The sequence below is a fragment of the Ahaetulla prasina genome, chromosome 3 (assembly GCF_028640845.1).
Source record: "Ahaetulla prasina isolate Xishuangbanna chromosome 3, ASM2864084v1, whole genome shotgun sequence".
In the NCBI taxonomy this organism is placed as follows: domain Eukaryota; kingdom Metazoa; phylum Chordata; class Lepidosauria; order Squamata; family Colubridae; genus Ahaetulla; species Ahaetulla prasina.
This window is the reverse complement of record NC_080541.1, coordinates 2,868,963-2,885,875: the sequence shown is the minus strand read 5'-3', so window position 1 is coordinate 2,885,875 and position 16,913 is coordinate 2,868,963. Positions and strand designations below refer to the sequence as shown.

Here is a 16,913-nt window from a genome sequence, read left to right as displayed (position 1 = left end):
AGCCTCCTGTAGCACAACTTCAGGCTTTTCATCCAAACTTTTAAAAAAAGGCTTATTTACATCCATTCCATATTCCAAGTCCTGATTACTTTGGTTAATTTCCTCCAAACTCTCATCCAAAACGCCATTTTTTCCAATTCGTATTGTTGAATAATTAAATACATTCTTTCTGTATAATCCTGTATAAAGTCACGAATCCATTCTTCTGAAAAAACCTTCATGGCAAAGTTCTTGCTGAAAATCCCCTTATGAAATACTTAAACAAACTAAAATAATCCAACAATCCACAGTCCAGTACAATAAGATAAAATCTCCATTCAGTTTCACTTTCTCAACAAGTAAACGCCATTTTATTTCATTGTGTTGATTGTAGATGAGAAGGGAAAAAAATTATTATTTTTTTAAAAGAAAAAATAGAAGTCAGATTTAATACTTGCAATTTAAATGACTGATCTCCTGTGTTTTATTCCGTCTGCTTATAAATATCCATAACAATCAATTGAAGCAGAAGTGGTCGCTCTCTTCTCTGTCTGCTTAAAGCAGAAACACACTGGGGCTGGAGCTTTGCAGAAGGAATTCCAGGGAACTTTCCCTTTCGAGTTCCCCAAACGGGGCCTCTAGAGAGAGCTCTACCCTTCCCTCTTCTGCTCTTTCCCTTCTCCTTACTGGGGAAGGTACTTTCAGCCGTTGATTTCGCCGGCTTTTACAGAATCCCAGCGCGGGCGCCCTTAGGGCATCCTTCGGAGAGAGCGGAGCCACCAGAAGCCACTTTTCTCCCATTTGCTAAGTGACTCATTGCAGTTATTAAATTAGTAAACACAGTTCTTAAGTGAATCTGACTTCGCCGTGGATTTTGCTTGCCAGAAGGTCACAAAAGGGGATCACGTGACCCCGGGACACTGCAACCGTCATAAATACGAGTCAGTTGCCGAGCATCTGGATTTTGACCGTGTGACCATGGCGGTGCTGGAATGGTCATTAAGTGTGAAAAATGATCATAAGTCCTTGGACTTCCGGGTGGCTCCACCTCTTCGCTGAGCCCTAATTAAAGGGGCTCCGCACTGAACATCGTAAAAGCCAGGAAAAGCCGGCTTTAATCTTTTTCTCTGGATGAAAGAGGAAAGATAAGAGCAGCAGGAAATGTTGGTAGACCTCCCCAGAGGCTTTGTTTTAATTAAGCAGAGCTTCGAAGGGTTGATGGGTCCCATAAATATTCCTGCCATTCTCCGACTTCAGTGCGCTCCTGCAAAAGCAGGAAAAGAAGAAAGTGTCCATCTCTGCTAATTGTCTTATTTTTAAAGTAATTTTCACTGGGGATCATTGCTGTGTCCCAATGACTTATGACCATTTTTCACACTTATGACAATTACAGCACCTGCCATGGTCATATGAATACAATTCAGACGTTTGACAACTGATTCGTGTTTATGGGGTCATGTGATCCCCTTTTGCGACCTTCTGAACAGCCAAATCAATGGGGAAGTCTGATTCACTTAACAACCGGGCTACTAACTTATCAACGGCAGTGATTCACTTAACAACGGAGGCCAGGAAGGCCGTCAAAACTTGCTTCTCACTTGCCAGCTTAAATTTGGGGCTCAGTTGTGGTTGTAAGTCGAGGACTATCTGTAATCCGGTCGTGAGATGACCAGGGACTGAGCGCAGGGAATCCTGGACCAGGACAGGCCACGACTGGCACACAACATGAAGTCAGGCCGCGACTGCCCCCTGTTTCTCCAACAGGTGTTAGTCATCTTCTTTTAACGACCCCACAATCCCTTGCGGGGTGGACTCTGGGCAACTGAATGGAGCTATCAGAATGTTTTATTGGCCGGATGCCTTTCCTGTCACCAACGCGGAGTTCTATTCGGCAGATGTATTCTCATCGTGCCCAGAGAGAGAAATATCCGCCTCTATCTAGGATCGAACTCACAGCCTCCTGATTGTGAGGCGAGAACTCCACCTTATAGGCCACCCCACCGCTCTCCAACGGGAGTTAATATTTTATGCAAATGTTAATTAGTCCGGAAGGCAAGATAGAAGGGTCTGGAGGAAGGGTACTATTTTTCTGGAATCTGCCCTTCAGGATCCACTGTCCTGCAGCGTCCTGACGTCTTATCCTTGCGAGACAATCCAGAAGGACGCGGAAGCCGCTGGCGCCCCAAATTGCTGGGAACTCAAGCGGAAGCCACGAAGAGAGTCTTGCCTGGCTCGTGTCCCGATAGAATGCATCCCACCAGACAAAGGAGGCTATTTGAGTTCCAGAGACACCTTGGAAGCCAGGCTAAAGCCGAACCCGTGGATAGGTTTAATCCTAGAGATGGTTCACAGTCTGGAGTGACCTGGCCCAAAACGGAACATTGGAGCTCAGATGGTAACTGTCCAAATCTGTTGGGATCTCAAAGGTTTCATTGGTTAGAACAAAGGTCCCCAAACGGGGCAGCTTTAAGACTTGTGGACTTCAACTCCCAGAATCCTCCAGGATTCTGGGAGTTAAAGTCCACAAGTCTTAAAGCTGCCCCGTTTGGGGACTCGCGGCTTAGAAGATTAACCACCGCAGGTTTGGAAAGCTGGAGGGTGCAGCAACCTCTTCCAGACATATTAGCCTTCCTCGAGACTCGGGATTCCTCAACCGTGGCCATTTTAAGAGGTCTGGACTTTGAGTCTCAGAGTTCTGGGAGTTGACGTCCGCACGTCTTTAACTTGCCGTGGTTGAGAGACAACGGCTGTGCCGACACCGTGCCGATGTCAATCGGCAGTCCCGTTTTCTGAAACTTTCTGTTCCTAATGGTGTAGAACTAATGAAGCTGCTTCTTCTCGTATTCCTCCTCCTCTTTTTCTATTTCTATTTCTTCTCCTATTTCTCCTCCTCTTCCTCCTTCTCTTCTATTTCTATTTTTTCTTCTGTTTATGCTCTTCCTCCTCCTCCTCTTCCTCCTTCTCTTCTATTTCTATTTTTTCTTCTGTTTATGCTCTTCCTCCTCCTCCTCCTCCTCCTCTTTTTCTATTTCCATTTTTTCTTTCTCCTCCTCCTCCTCTTCTTCTATTTGTCCTCTTCCTCCTCTTCTTCTATTTCTTTTTCTTCTTCTATTTCTCTTCTTCCTCTTCCTCCTCTTTTTCTTTCTATTTCTTCTATTTCTCCTCCTCCTCCTTCTCTTCTTCTATTTCTATTTCTTCTTCTATTTCTTCTTCTATTTCTCATCTTCTTCTATTTCTATTTCTTCTTCTATTTCTTCTTCTATTTCTCCTCCTCCTCATCTTCTTCTATTTCTGTTTTTCTTCTTCTATTTCTCTTCTCCTCCTCCTCCTCCTCCTCCTCTCCTCCTCTTCTTCTATTTCTTCTATTTCTTCTTCTATTTCCTCATCTTCTATTTCTATTTTTTCTTCTATTTCTCCTCCTCCTCCTCCTCCTCCTCTTCTGTTTCTATTTCTTCTATTTCTTCTTCTATTTCTCCTCTTCTTCTATTTCTATTTCTTCTTCTATTTCTTCTATTTCTCCTCCTCCTCTTCATCTTCTATTTCTATTTCTCCTCCCCTCCTCATCTTCTTCTATTTCTATTTTTTCTTCTATTTCTCCTCCTCCTCCTCCTCTCTGTTTCTATTTCTTCTTCTATTTCTTCTTCTATTCCTCCTTCAAAAAAACAACAACAACAACACCAGCCAGTCCATTGCATTTTTGAGAAAAGTACTTTTGGGACAATTGGCAGGATCTTCTCACCTTCATCCGACTTACGAAGACTTAGCAAGAAATATGAACTGCTCTTCAGCAGAGTTGGTGGGATGCTCAGCCCAGCCTTACTAAATATTTAGATTTTAGAGGGTGTATAGCTGAAAGTCTAGTTTTCGTAGCTTTTAAATCTCCTGTTGTGAATCTTGGGAAGTTAGAACTCAATGAGTTTGTAATCCAGTGATGGGTTTTCCTACTATTGTCATCTTTTTCTCTCTCATTATAGGAGAAGTCCAAGCAGTGAATATCCTGGCCAGTGCTCCATCCAGCAGGAATCTGGACAAATTCCAGGTAAATATATAGAGGTAAAGTTTTCCCTGCCTCTAGGGGGTGATGCTGACCTCCATTTTTTGCCATAGTGAACCAGCGTTGTTTGAAGACATTTTCCACGGTCATGTGGACAGGAACACGGTTCCCTTCCCACCGAAGTACCCATTTATCTACTCGCATTCACATGCTTTCGAACTGCTAGATGGGCAGGAGCTGAGGCAAGGAATGGGAGCTCGCCCGGTCGCATGGTCTTGAACCCGGGCTACACCAGGTGGTGAAGGTTGCTCAGAAAACCCAACGTTAGCCTGGAATAAAAGAATAGAATAGAATAGAATTTTTAATTGGCCAAATGTGATTGGACACACAAGGAATTTGTCTTGGTGCATACACTCTCTGTTGTGTCTTGCCCGCTCTCACAGCAGCCGGGGCCTTCTTATCTGCTCCCGAACACGGAGGAATGTATGCCTCCCGGCCCCAGTCCTGGCTCCATGCCCAGACAAGCTGAAGAGGAGGGGGCACCTCCCGGTCCCAGCCCTGGCTCCATGCCCAAGCAGGCTGCAGAGGAGGAGCACTGCCCCAGCCCTGGCTCCATGCCCAGGTAAACGGAGCAGCTAGACCCCTCCCCCTCCTCCACAGCATGTGAGCCTGAGGAGGGTTTATTCCCAACAGCTGCTGATTGGAGTGACCCTCGCATCAGAAGACTGGATAGGCGGAGGCAACAGAAGGAAGGGAGGGGCAGGCCTTAATGAGTGCTGAGTCATGGAGCCACACCCCATGGCCTATATAAAGGATCTGCTTTCTGGCAGTCTCTGAGTCAGGCAAAGTCGAACTTATCTTGCTGAAGTCACTTACTGGTCTCCTGCCTGCTCTGAGGACTTTGCTAGGACTTTGGGCAGAGCTGCAGAAGCAAGCCTGATTCGGATTTCCCTGACCCGGCCGTCAGCGGAGGAGTGGGACACGACACTCTCAGTGTACATAAAAGAAAAGATACGTTCATCAAGGTACAACATTTACAACATAAATGATGGTCAATATATCAATATAAATCATAAGGATTGCCAGCAACAAAGTCTGTAGAGATTCTCAGTCCTCCAGGTCATGGTTGTCCCAAAGGTGCTTTTTTCAGGAGGCAACTGGACTTTCTTGTTTTTTCTTTGAAAACGTTTCGCTCCTCATCCCAGAAGCTTCTTCAGCTCTGACAGGATAGCGGGGAATGGAAAGATTTATACTCCTTGCAGACAAAGCTGGTCATTTTCATTCTTTTAGACGGATCTTTGAAGCACCTGGAGGTTTGTGTCCTCAGGTAGTGCTCCTAGTTCTTTAGTAATTGCAGACTACATTTGCACCACTCGGGTGATGCTGAGAACACAGATAAACCTCCAAGTGGCCTCAATGACCCTCTAAAAGGATGCAAATGACCAGTTGTCTGAAGGAGTATAAATCCTTCAATTCCCCACTATCCAGTCAGAGCTGAAGAAGCTTCTTAGATGAGAAGGGAAACGTCTTCAAAGAAAAAACAAGGAAGTTTTTTTAGCTTGGAATAGTCAATTTTTCTCCTATTTGTTCCCAGCCTGGATCAGTGGTGTTAATGTGTCTGAAGTATTATACGTATTATATTTTGCATTGTGTTTTTATTGGTATGGTTGTTTATAGTCTGAGCTGCCATATTTCTTTGGGTTTTAATTCTTTGCATTGTTTATTGGTTATTGTAAGCCACCCAGAATCTTCTGGAGTGGGCGATTATTATAAAAATGATAAAATTTAAACAGGCCAATAAATCCAGATGCCTCTAGATCACGGGTCTGCAAATTTGGCTCTTTTAAGACTTGTGGACTTCAACTCCCAGCAAGGAACTCTGGGAGTTGAAGTCCACAAGTCTTAAAAGAGCCAAGTTTGCAGACCCCTGCTCTAGATGAATTGGACCACATCTGCTGTAACATCCTAAGACGATGGACGATTAGATTGCATGCAAATTCCTGAGTAAATTAAGTTGATGTCTAGCATATTTGAATTGTGCCAATCCACCAAATGGATTGAAGAGGAGTGGAATTATAGAAAAAATTGGTTTTTCCCTTGGCTCGGTGCCGTGATACATTTGGTTTGATTTTCACTCAGCTCCCTGCACGTCAATCCTGCAGCTGCCGTTTCAAACGGTAGCTTTACAACTTCGCGTATTGTGCAAAGCCAGCCAAAGGTGGCTTGCTCAGAAAACCTTTGGGGTGTGTGAACTCGGCCCATGACCAATTGTAGTCCGTTCAAGGCAGAAGCAAACGCTCCCTCCATTTCTTTGGGTCCCCTTGTAAAGAAAGCCAGGCCTGTGGTCAGTTGAAGAAGTGCCAAATGAAAGTTTGATCTTGGTCTCTTAAGGAGAATTTTTCTGCAGATTTTTCTGCAAATATACAGGGAGTCCGCGACTTATGACGGTTCATTTAGTGACCATTTGAAGTTAAAATGGCACTGAAAAAATTGAACTATGACTGTTTTCAAACTTTGCAGCACCCCCAAGGTCACATGATCAAAATTCAGACGCGTGGCAACTGATTCATATTTATGACGGTTGCAATCACCCGATCCCCTTTTATGACCTTCTGACAAGCAAAGTCCATCGGGGAGCCAGATTAATTTAACAACTGTGTCACTAACTTAACAACTGCAGTGATTCACTTAACAGCTGTGGCGAGAAATGGGTCGTAAAATGGGGCAAAACTCGCTGAACAAATTTCTCACTTAGCAACTTAAGATTTGAGGGGTCAGTTGCGGTCGTAATTCAAGGACTCCCTGCAATCCAGGTTTGGAATCTTCCCTTGAACCTGCTGGGGTTGTAGAGAGCAACGAGTTCATTTCTTGGGCAGAAAAGGTCTCCTGCTTGAGGGACTGCATGAGCCGTGGTGGTGCAGTGGTTAGAGTATAGTATTGCAGGCTGCTTCTGCTGACTGCCGGCTGCCTGCAATTTGGCAGTTCGAATCTCACCAGGCTCAAGGTTGATTCAGCCTTCTGAAGTGGGTAAAATGAGGAGCCAGATTGTTGGGGGCAAGAGGCTGACTCTGTAAACTGCTGAGAGGAGGCTGTAAAGAACTGTGAAGTGGTGTATAAGTCTAAGTGCTATGGCTATTTCCTTCTTTCCTTCCTGCCTGCCTGCCTGCCTGCCTTTCCTTTCTTCCTTTCCTTCCTCCCTTCCTTCCTTCCTTCCTTCCTTTCCTCCCTTCCCTTCCTTCCCTTCCCTTCCCTTCCCTTCCTTTCCTTTCCCTTCCCTTCCCTTCCTTTCCCTTCCTTTCCTTCCCTTCCCTTCCCTTCCCTTCCTTTCCTTTCCTTCCCTTCCCTTCCTTTCCTTTCCTTTCCCTTCCCTTCCCTTCCCTTCCCTTCCCTTCCCTTCCCTTCCCTTCCCTTCCCTCCGTCCCTCCCTCCCTCCCTCCCTCCCTCCCTTCCCTTTCTTCCTTTTCTTCCCTTCCTTCCTTTCCTTCCTTCCTCAACCAAAGGGCTTTGCTTGCCGGACGACCCATCGCAACTCGGAGGTGCTGGAGAAGTGCTCCTTCGTATTCTTGGCCACGAAGCCCCACATCCTCCCGGCTGTTCTGCAGGAGATCAGCCCGGCAGTCACGGCCAGCCACGTCCTCATTTCCATGGCTGCTGGAGTCCCCCTCCGGACCCTGGAAGAGGTGAGTTCCCCAAAGAGCAAACCTGCAGGTGTCCCGAAGGTGCTTTTTCAACAGGCAACTGGACTTCCTTGGGTTTTTTTTTGCTTTTGAAGACATTTTGCTTCTCAACCGAGAAGCTTCTTCAGCTCTGACTGGATAGTGCGGAATGGAAGGGTTTATATTCCTTGCAGACGGCTGGTCATCTGCAATCTTTTAGATCAATTTCATTGAGGGCGGCATCAGGGCTGTGGTTAACCTCAGGGGCCGGGTGGGTGTGGCTGACTGGGTGGGCGTGGCCACCTGGGTGGGTGTGGCCATCTTGGGATCACTCCCCAAACTGCTGGCATGTTTCCTTTTTGCATTGGGTAGACTTGGCCAAAGCCACGCTAGCCCAATGTTTCCTCTTCCCATTGGGTAGAGCGGGCCGAAGCGATGCGGGCTGGACCCTTATATTTTACATCCGACCACATCGCCCACGAGCTTTGAGTTTAACACCCTTGTTTTAGGGGGTCGTTGAAGCACTTGGAGGTTTATCTGTGTCCTCAGGGTCACCTGAGTGGTGAGAATGGTTCCTGTGGTCTGCCATTTTTTCCCCCCCTCTGGAAATCCATTCCTACTCCCACACTATTCCAAGGGTCTTCATCCCAAATTGCACGGCTAAAAGCAGGGGTGAAATCCAGCAGGTTCTGACAGGTTCTGTTGTGTCTACACCCCCCGAGCCGGGCCCCCTGCCAGAAAGTGACTTGGAAAGTGAGGGGGAAGGACCATCAGGACTTACCTCGGGAGCACCAGCTTCCCTGGCTCAGCTCCAGGAGCCAGAGGCAGGCCAGGTGGAGGAGATAACGAGGCCTCCGTCCCCTGACTCTTCCCCCCCAGGCCACGCCTCCAGACCCAGCTGATGGCAATCAGGCCTGGCTGGACCCTAGGTTTCGTAGGCAGGAGAAGCGGGAACAACAGAAGCAAGGGTGGGGCAGGCCTAGGAAGTGCTGACTCATGGAGCCACACCCCACAGAGTATAAAAGCAGTCCTGGCTGCTCTGCTGCTCCGTGACGAGCAAAAATTGAGCTGAACTCTTTGACTCAGAGAAGTGAGCTGAACATTCGGCCTGGACTGCTGACTTCCTGGTTGCCTGGCAACCCCAAGATAAAAGGGAGACTTTGGCAGGCAGCTGCAGATTCCCTGCCAGGTCTGATAGCAGCTGTGAACTCAATTACTGGTTCGTTTAGCCAGCTCGCGTGGCTGAGGCTGGGAGGGGACTGAACAGGTTCTGGAGAACCGGTAGCGGAAATTTTGAGTAGTTCGGAGAACCGGTAGCGGAACTGGCAAATGCCACACCTCTGGCTGGCCCCAGAGTGGGGTGGGAATGAGGATTTTGCAGTATCCTTTCCCCTGCCACGCCCACCAAGCCACACCACGCCCACCAAGCCACACCCACAGAACTGCTAGTAAAAAAAAAATTGGATTTCGCCACTGGCTAAAAGCATTTTATTAAAATAAATTAGATAAAAATTTAAAAAACCTGATTGAAGTTTTTAAAAAATCTTGATTTTTTTGATTTTTAAATTATTATTATTATTATTATTATTATTATTATTATTATTATTATTATTATTATTATTATTATTATTATTATTATTATTATTATTAAATTTCTATACCGCCCTTCTCCCAAAGGACTCAGGGCGGTTTACAGCCAGATAAAAACACAATATACATATAACCCAAAAATTTAAAAACCTGTTAAAAAACTTATTCAATTTGGCCGAAATAAGACTTTAAAACAATAATAAAACTATAAAAAACCCTTATTAAAATTACTATTACTTTAAGCCAGCCCTGCGCGGCTAAACAAAAACGTCTTCAATTCGCAACAGAAGGTCCGGAGGTCAGGAAGTTGTTGAAGTCCTGGTGGAAGCTCATTCCAGAGGGCAGGTGCCCCCACAGAGAAGGCCCTCCCCCTGGGGGTCGCCAGCCGACATTGTTTGACTGACGGCACCCTGAGGAGACCCTCTCTATGGGAGCGCATAGGTCGATGGAAGGCTATAGGTGTCAGCAGGCGGTCTCGTAAATAACCCGGTCCTAAGCCATGGAGCGCTTTAAAGGTGGTAACCAACACCTTGAATTGCACCCGGAAGACCACTGGAAACCAGTGCAGCTCGCGCAGGACAGGTGTTACATGGGAGCCTTGGGTTGCTCCCACTATTATCCGTGCAGCCGCGTTCTGGACCAACTGGAGCCTCCGGGTGCTCTTCAAGGGGAGCCCCATGTAGAGAGCATTGCAATAGTCCAGGCGGGAAGTGATGAGGGTATGAGTGACCGTGCATAGGGAATCCCAGTTTAGGAAGGGGCGCAACTGGCGAATCAGGCGTACCTGATAAAAAGCTCCCCTGGCGGCGGTCGTCATATGCTCGTCAAAAAAACAACAACAACAACCATCAAGTTTTATCCACCCTGCAGCAGGGTGAGCCTGCCGCGGGGGTCTCTCACCGGGTGTCCCTGTCTCCTTCCTCGGCAGCTGCTTCCTGCAGGGACGCGGGTCCTGCGAATGATGCCCAATCTCCCCTGTGAGGTGCGGTCGGGGGCTGTCCTGCTCTCTCGAGGGTCCTCCGTGGGGGAAGAGGAGGTCTCGCTGCTGAAGACCCTGCTGGCCCCGTGCGGCTTATGCGAAGAGGCCCCAGAGTGCTACATTGACATCCACACGGGGCTGAGCGGCAGTGGTGTGGCTTACGTGAGTGTCCTTTTCCCGCTGGGTCCTCCATCTGCCTCTTATGGATGGAGTCCCCGACTTACGACTAATTCATTTAGCGACCGAAGTTACAACAGCGACTTTTTTTTTTAATTTGCATTTATATCCCGCCCTTCTCCGAAGACTCAGGGCGGCTTACACGATGTCAAGCAATAGTCTTCATCCATTTGTATATTATATACAAAGTCAACTTTTATTGCCCCCCAACAATCTGGGTCCTCATTTTACCTACCTTATAAAGGATGGAAGGCTGAGTCAACCTTGGGCCTGGTGGGACTAGAACCTGCAGTAATTGCAGGCAGCTGTGTTAATAACAGACTGTCTTACCAGTCTGAGCCACAGAGGCTTTCTGGCTGTTTTTCGCACTTAATGACCGTTGCAGCATCCCCACGGTCACGTGATTGGAGTTTTTGACTCTTGCCAACAGGTTTCGTATTTATGATGGTCGCGGTGCCCAGGATCACATGATCCCCTTTTGCCCGACAAGCAAAATCCACCGGGAAACCAGGTTCGCTTCACAACCGGGTCGCTACCGCAGGGATTCGCCTAACGAGGGTGGCAAGGAGAGTCGTAAAACGGGGTAACACTCACTTAACAAATGTCTCACCGGCAGATATTTTGAGCTCAGTTACGATAGTAAATTGAGGGCTACCTATATTGGTTGCAAATTGCAGATATGGCATCTGGCCTCCTGTAGTCCCATCAGGCAGGGTTTTTTTTCTTTAAGGAACTTAAGTTTCTAGTCCACATGCAGGTGTTCCCATCAGGCCATCTTTGTTTCTTTTTCTGCAACTTTTCTTTGCCCTTAGCCCAGGGGTCTGCAAACTAGGGTCTTTTAAGACTTGTGGACTTCAACCCCCAGAGTTGAAGTCCACAAGTCTTAAAAGAGCAAAGCTGGCTGAGGAATTCTGGGAGTTGAAGTCCACAAGTCTTAAAAGAGCAAAGCTGGCTGAGGAACTCTGGGAGTTGAAGTCCACAAGTCTTAAAAGAGCAAAGCTGGCTGAGGAACTCTGGGAGTTGAAGTCCACAAGTCTTAAAAGAGCAAAGCTGGCTGAGGAACTCTGGGAGTTGAAGTCCACAAGTCTTAAAAGAGCAAAGCTGGCTGAGGAACTCTGGGAGTTGAAGTCCACAAGTCTTAAAAGAGCAAAGCTGGCTGAGGAACTCCGGGAGTTGAAGTCCACAAGCCTTAAAAGAGCCAAGATGGCTGAGGAATTCTGGGAGTTGAAGTCCACAAGTCTTAAAAGAGCCAAGATGGCTGAGGAATTCTGGGAGTTGAAGTCCACAAGTCTTAAAAGAGCCAAGATGGCTGAGGAATTCTGGGAGTTGAAGTCCACAAGTCTTAAAAGAGCAAAGCTGGCTGAGGAACTCCGGGAGTTGAAGTCCACAAGCCTTAAAAGAGCAAAGCTGGCTGAGGAACTCTGGGAGTTGAAGTCCACAAGTCTTAAAAGAGCAAAGCTGGCTGAGGAACTCTGGGAGTTGAAGTCCACAAGTCTTAAAAGACCCAAGTTTGCAGACCTCTGCCTTAGCCCTCCCCTCCACCCAGAAACAAAAATTAGAAACCTAAACCTTGGGCGACCTCAAAAAATAACCAGTATCCCTCAACCTTCCTCACCGTGGTCTCTAGAATTGCTGGCTTGTTGCTGTGGGTTATTAGGAATTCTGGGAGTTGTAGTCCGACACTTAGGCAGACCTCAAACTGTGGAAGACTGAGGGATGTACAGCTAGTCCTTGACTTATGACCACAATTGAGCCCAAAACCTCTCTGGCTAGGTGAGACAGTCAAGTGAATTTTGCTCCATTTTACAACCTTTCTTGCCACAGTTGTTCAGCGAACCACCGCGGTTGATAAGCGAGTAACCCGGTTGTTAAGTGAACCGGGCTTCCCCTTTGGCTTGGTTTGTCAGAAGGTCGCAAAAGTGGATCACGTAACACACACACACACACCCCGAGGACAGTTCAACCGTCGTAAATATGAGTCCATTGCCAAGTATCTGAATTTTGATCATGTGGCTACGAGGATACTGCAACAGTCATAGCTGATGAAAAACAGTCGCAAGTCACTATTTTTTTAGTGCTGTTGTAACTGTGAAAGGTCACTAAATGAACCGTTGTAAATCGAGGACTGTGTATTTCATGATGGATGATGTTTACGGGAGGATTTGTGAGCTGAAAGAAAGTAAGAGTTTGTTCGGTGAGTCCTGTCCTCCGATCTCTTCACGTCTCCAAAGCTTTATTCTATCTTTCTTGTGACCCAGGCCCAAGTAGATAGTAGGAAACTCAATCCGTGGGGAAAATAAAAAACTTTATTCAAACAGCTGAGAATTACTTCATTCCCAGCATCGTTCAACTCAAAGTAAAACAAATGTCTCCCAAACACAAATTCTTCAGTTATCTCACAAACCTTGGTCCAATTAGGCAAACTGCCAAAGGCCCTTCCTGGCAAATGTCCAGAAGCCACACAAAAAAAAGACGTACACGAAGCAGAAGACGCAGCTACAACGTTGTTTTCCGGCAAAGCCCAAACACCATTGCTGGTCTTTTAAGCCTTATGGGAGGGGCCAATCATCTCTCGGCCTTACTCCCGAGTCGTCCTCTGTGCTTGAGCTGCTCCTGCCTTCTGGCATCTCTTCTCATGCGTGCATTAGGAACAGGCTCCTCTTGTTCCCCTGCCTCACTACTATCAGCTTCTGGAGGCTCTGAAGTCCGCACCTCACTCCCCGATGGCCCTGGCCTCACCTCAGCCTTATCGCTGTCCGACTCCGTTGCCAGCTCCGCGGGATGCTGGCGGACCACAACAATCCTTGAGGTCCTTTCCCATGTTTGGGGTTTCCATCTGAAGACTGTGAAGTCGTTGAAGCTCACCTGTAGATGGCCTGGTTCAGCCATGTGGATGCGTAGCTTAGGTCGTGGTTTCTTTCCTCCCCTGTCACAGGCCTACATGTTCGCAGAAGCCCTGGCGGAAGGTGCGGTGAAGATGGGAATGCCCGGCCCGCTGGCCATCAAGATTGCAGCTCAGACTTTGCTGGTAAGGAGTGAGGATTTTAACGGATTAACAGAGGTGGAAGGGACCTTGTAGATCATCTACTCCCGTGATGGCGAACGCATGTCACAGCTGGTACGCAGAGCCCTCTCGGGCATGCAAGCCTTCACCCAGTTCAGCTCCACCACGCACCGCGCATGGGGCACATGTGGGAGGCACAGGAGGGTCGTGCGCATGCCTTGGGGTGTGCCGTGCCCCACCCAGCCCATTTTTGGGCCCAGGAGGCTGTAGGGAGGCCTGCTAGGATAAAAATGGGGGGTGCGGGGGTTGTGTGCACAGGTGTGGGGAGCATGGGGGGGCGGAGTCACATGCGCATGGGGAGCGTGGAGGGTTGTGTGTGAATGTGCGGCACGCATTTCATTATGGGCGTTTGGCACGCAACGAGAAAAAGGTTAGCCATCATTGATCTACTCCAACGCCCCACCCAAACAAGAGACCATGCACCATGGGCCGTGGTAGCTCAGGCTGGTAAGAAGCCTGTTATTAGCAGCCTGCAATTACTGCAGGTTCAAGCCCGGCCCAAGGTTGACTCAGCCTTCCATCCTTTATAAGGTAGGTAAAATGAGGACCCAGATTGTTGGGGGGGCAATAAGTTGACTTTGTAAATATACAAATAGAATGAGACTATTGCCTTATACACTGTAAGCTGCCCTGAGTCTTCGGAGAAGGGTGGGATATAAATGTAAATAAATTAAAAAAAAATTCTGACAGATGGTTGTCCAGGAAGCTTTCAAGAAGAGACTGGACTGCCATCGGTCAGAAATGGTGAAGGGTCTCCTGCTTGGGGCGTGGGTTGGGATTGGATAGATGACCTACAGGGTCCCTTCCAACTCTGTTATTCTTTTATTCTTTCTTGATTCAATCCCTCTATTATCCCAAAGGTGCTTTTTGCTTTTTTTTTTTTTCTTCTCAAGAGGCAACTGGACTTTTCTGGTTTTTCTTTGAAGACGTTTTGCTTCTCATCCGAGAAGTTTCTTTGGCTCCATTAGTGCAATTTAGGATTGCATTGGCTTTTTGGGCCGCCACCGCACAGTTTATGCTCCAGGGTTTTTCCTTCGGATCCCCTCCATCAAAACCCAACATATTTGAGATATTTCGGTCTTGGCTGTTCGTGGTGCTGCCCTTAAAAAGTACTCCTCAGCTTAACGCCGGTTCATTTAGTGACCGTTCAAAGTTACGACGACGATGAAAAAAGTAACTCAGGATAGTTTTTTCACACTTACCTGTTGTGTCTTGCCCGCTCTCACCGCAGCCGGGGCCTTCTTATCTACTTCCGAACGCTGAGGAATGTCCTAGTATGCCTCCCGGCCCCAGCCCTGGCTCCATGCCCAGACAGGAGGAAGCACCTCCCGGCCCCAGCCCTGGCTCCATGCCCAGGCAAACGGAGCAACTAGACCCCTCCCCCTCCCCCACAGCATGTGAGCCTGAGGAAGGTCAATTACCAACAGCTGCAGACTGGAGTGACCCTCGCTTCAGAAGACTTGATAGGCGGAGGCAACAGAGGGAAGGGAGGGGCAGGCCTGGATAAGTGCTGAGTCATGGAGCCACACCCCATGGCCTATATAAAGGACCTGCTTTCTGGCATTCTCTGAGTCAGGCAAAAGTCGAACATATCTTGCTGAAGTCACTTTCTGGTCTCCTGCCTGCCCTGAGGACTTTGCTAGGACTTTGGCAGAGCTGCCGAGGCACGCCTGATTCGGATTTCCCTGACCCGGCCGTCAGCGGAGGAGTGGGACGCGACATTACCACCTTTGCAGCAACCCCTGTGGCCAGTTGATCAAAATTCAGAGACTTGGCAACTCATATTTACAATGGTTACAGTGTCCCGGGGTCATATGATCCCCTTTTACGACCTTCCGACAAGCAAAATCAATGGTGAACCCCAATTCGCTTAACAACCGGGTTACTAACAACCCCTGCAGTGACATGATTGTGGGGATGCTACAAAGATTGTAAGTGTGAAAACCGGTTATAAGTCACTTTTTATCAGTGCTGTGGTAACTTCAAACATTCACTAAATGGACTGTAAGTTGAGAACTACCTGTATTGTTTTTATTGTACCTTTATTGTACTTTATGCTACCAACTGAAATGAGAACAGTATAGAACAGCCTAATCAAGGAACCATCAATAACTCTCCTACCAATACAGCAAGCCATTACAGTAGTATACAAACAGAAAGCAAACCGCATTCCCTTCTAGCACTGATGATGTCACCTAGCTGGGTAATGAAATGTCTCCAAAAAAACAGCCAAGCTCAGAGAGCACCAAGGATCCCCAGTTCAACTCTAAGCTACAACTAGCAGTAGCAACAACACTTACTTATATACCGCTTTACGGTCCTTTACAGCCCTCTCTAAGCGGTTTACAGAGTTAGCCTATCACCCCCAACAATCTGGGTCCTCATTTTACCCACCTCGGAAGGATGGAAGGCTGAGTCGACCTGGAGTTGGTCAGGATTGAACTGCAAGCAGTGGGCAGAGTTTGCCTGCAATACTGCATTCTAACTACTGTAACTCCACGGCCCCTCCCTCCCTCCCTCCCTTCCTTCCCACTTAGCAATAGCAGTTACGTAGCCCTTCATAGTGCAGCTTACAGAGTCAGCCTCTTGCCCCCAACGATACAGCTCCTCATTTTACCCACCTCAGAAGGATGGAAGTCTCAAGTCAACCTTGAGCCTGGTGAGATTCGAACTGCCAAATTACAGTCAGCCGACAGTCAGCAGAAGTCGCCTGCAGTACTGCACTCTAACCACTGCGCCACCATGGCTCTTATATAGATAGAATAGAATAGAATAGAATTTTTATTGGCCAAGTGTGATTGGACACACAAGGAATTTGTCTTGGTGCATATGCTCTCAGTGTACATAAAAGAATATTCTCTTCCATCAGTGCTTTATGCTCTGTCCATCCTCTCCCTTAATTTGAAACCTCTGATTTCTCTCCTCTCCTCCAGGGAGCAGCCAAAATGTTGCTGGAAACGGGGGACCATCCCGCTGTTCTTCGGAGCGCCGTTTGCACCCCAGGCGGCACCACCATCCACGCCTTACACGAGCTGGAAAAGGGCTCCCTGCGAGCTACGGTCATGAACGCTGTGGAGGCGGCCACCAGCCGGGCTCGTGAACTGGGCAACAGGTAGCAGGTGTGCTTGGAGGATCATGGGTACCACGTTTCTTGTGGAAGAAGTCCCTCTGGATGTGGGCCTCCCTCTTCCGTATCGGGTCCACATCCGCAGCTGGAGGAGCAGGGGGCCACGGATTTCCACCCGAAGGAAATTGCCAGGACTTTGGCATGGTGGGTGTTCACGGGCATTTGCCCATGGTGAAGGCGGTGCCCCGCTCATTGTGCACATTGTCGTTGACGAAATGCTCTAATTCTGCAGTGCAGGAGGATGTCACCAAATGCAGGCGATATCGTGCCCACTTTCAGGTACCCGGTTATTACGATCATTCCAAACTTTTGCCATTGGCAGAATAAACCATGATGCTGGCTACGAA

The 16,913-nt window shown here is 47.8% G+C and overlaps 1 protein-coding gene across 7 annotated transcripts in view; it reads left to right on the top strand.

Moving 5' to 3' along the window:
• The window catches only part of GFUS (GDP-L-fucose synthase), a 107,143-nt gene extending 90,230 nt beyond the window's left edge, over positions 1-16,913 (top strand). For 2 of the 7 annotated variants that reach the window (XM_058174380.1, XM_058174389.1), the window contains 5 exons: positions 3,954-4,018; positions 7,474-7,653; positions 10,148-10,360; positions 13,311-13,403; positions 16,373-16,913. In XM_058174380.1, the coding sequence (XP_058030363.1) occupies positions 3,954-4,018; positions 7,474-7,653; positions 10,148-10,360; positions 13,311-13,403; positions 16,373-16,555 (734 nt within the window). In that variant the 3' untranslated portion in view covers positions 16,556-16,913. Of the gene's footprint in view, positions 1-2,086; positions 2,375-3,953; positions 4,019-4,666; positions 4,979-7,473; positions 7,654-10,147; positions 10,361-13,310; positions 13,404-16,372 lie in introns of those variants that run through there. The other 5 variants (XM_058174387.1, XM_058174382.1, XM_058174381.1 and 2 more) reach the window with 5 other exon arrangements.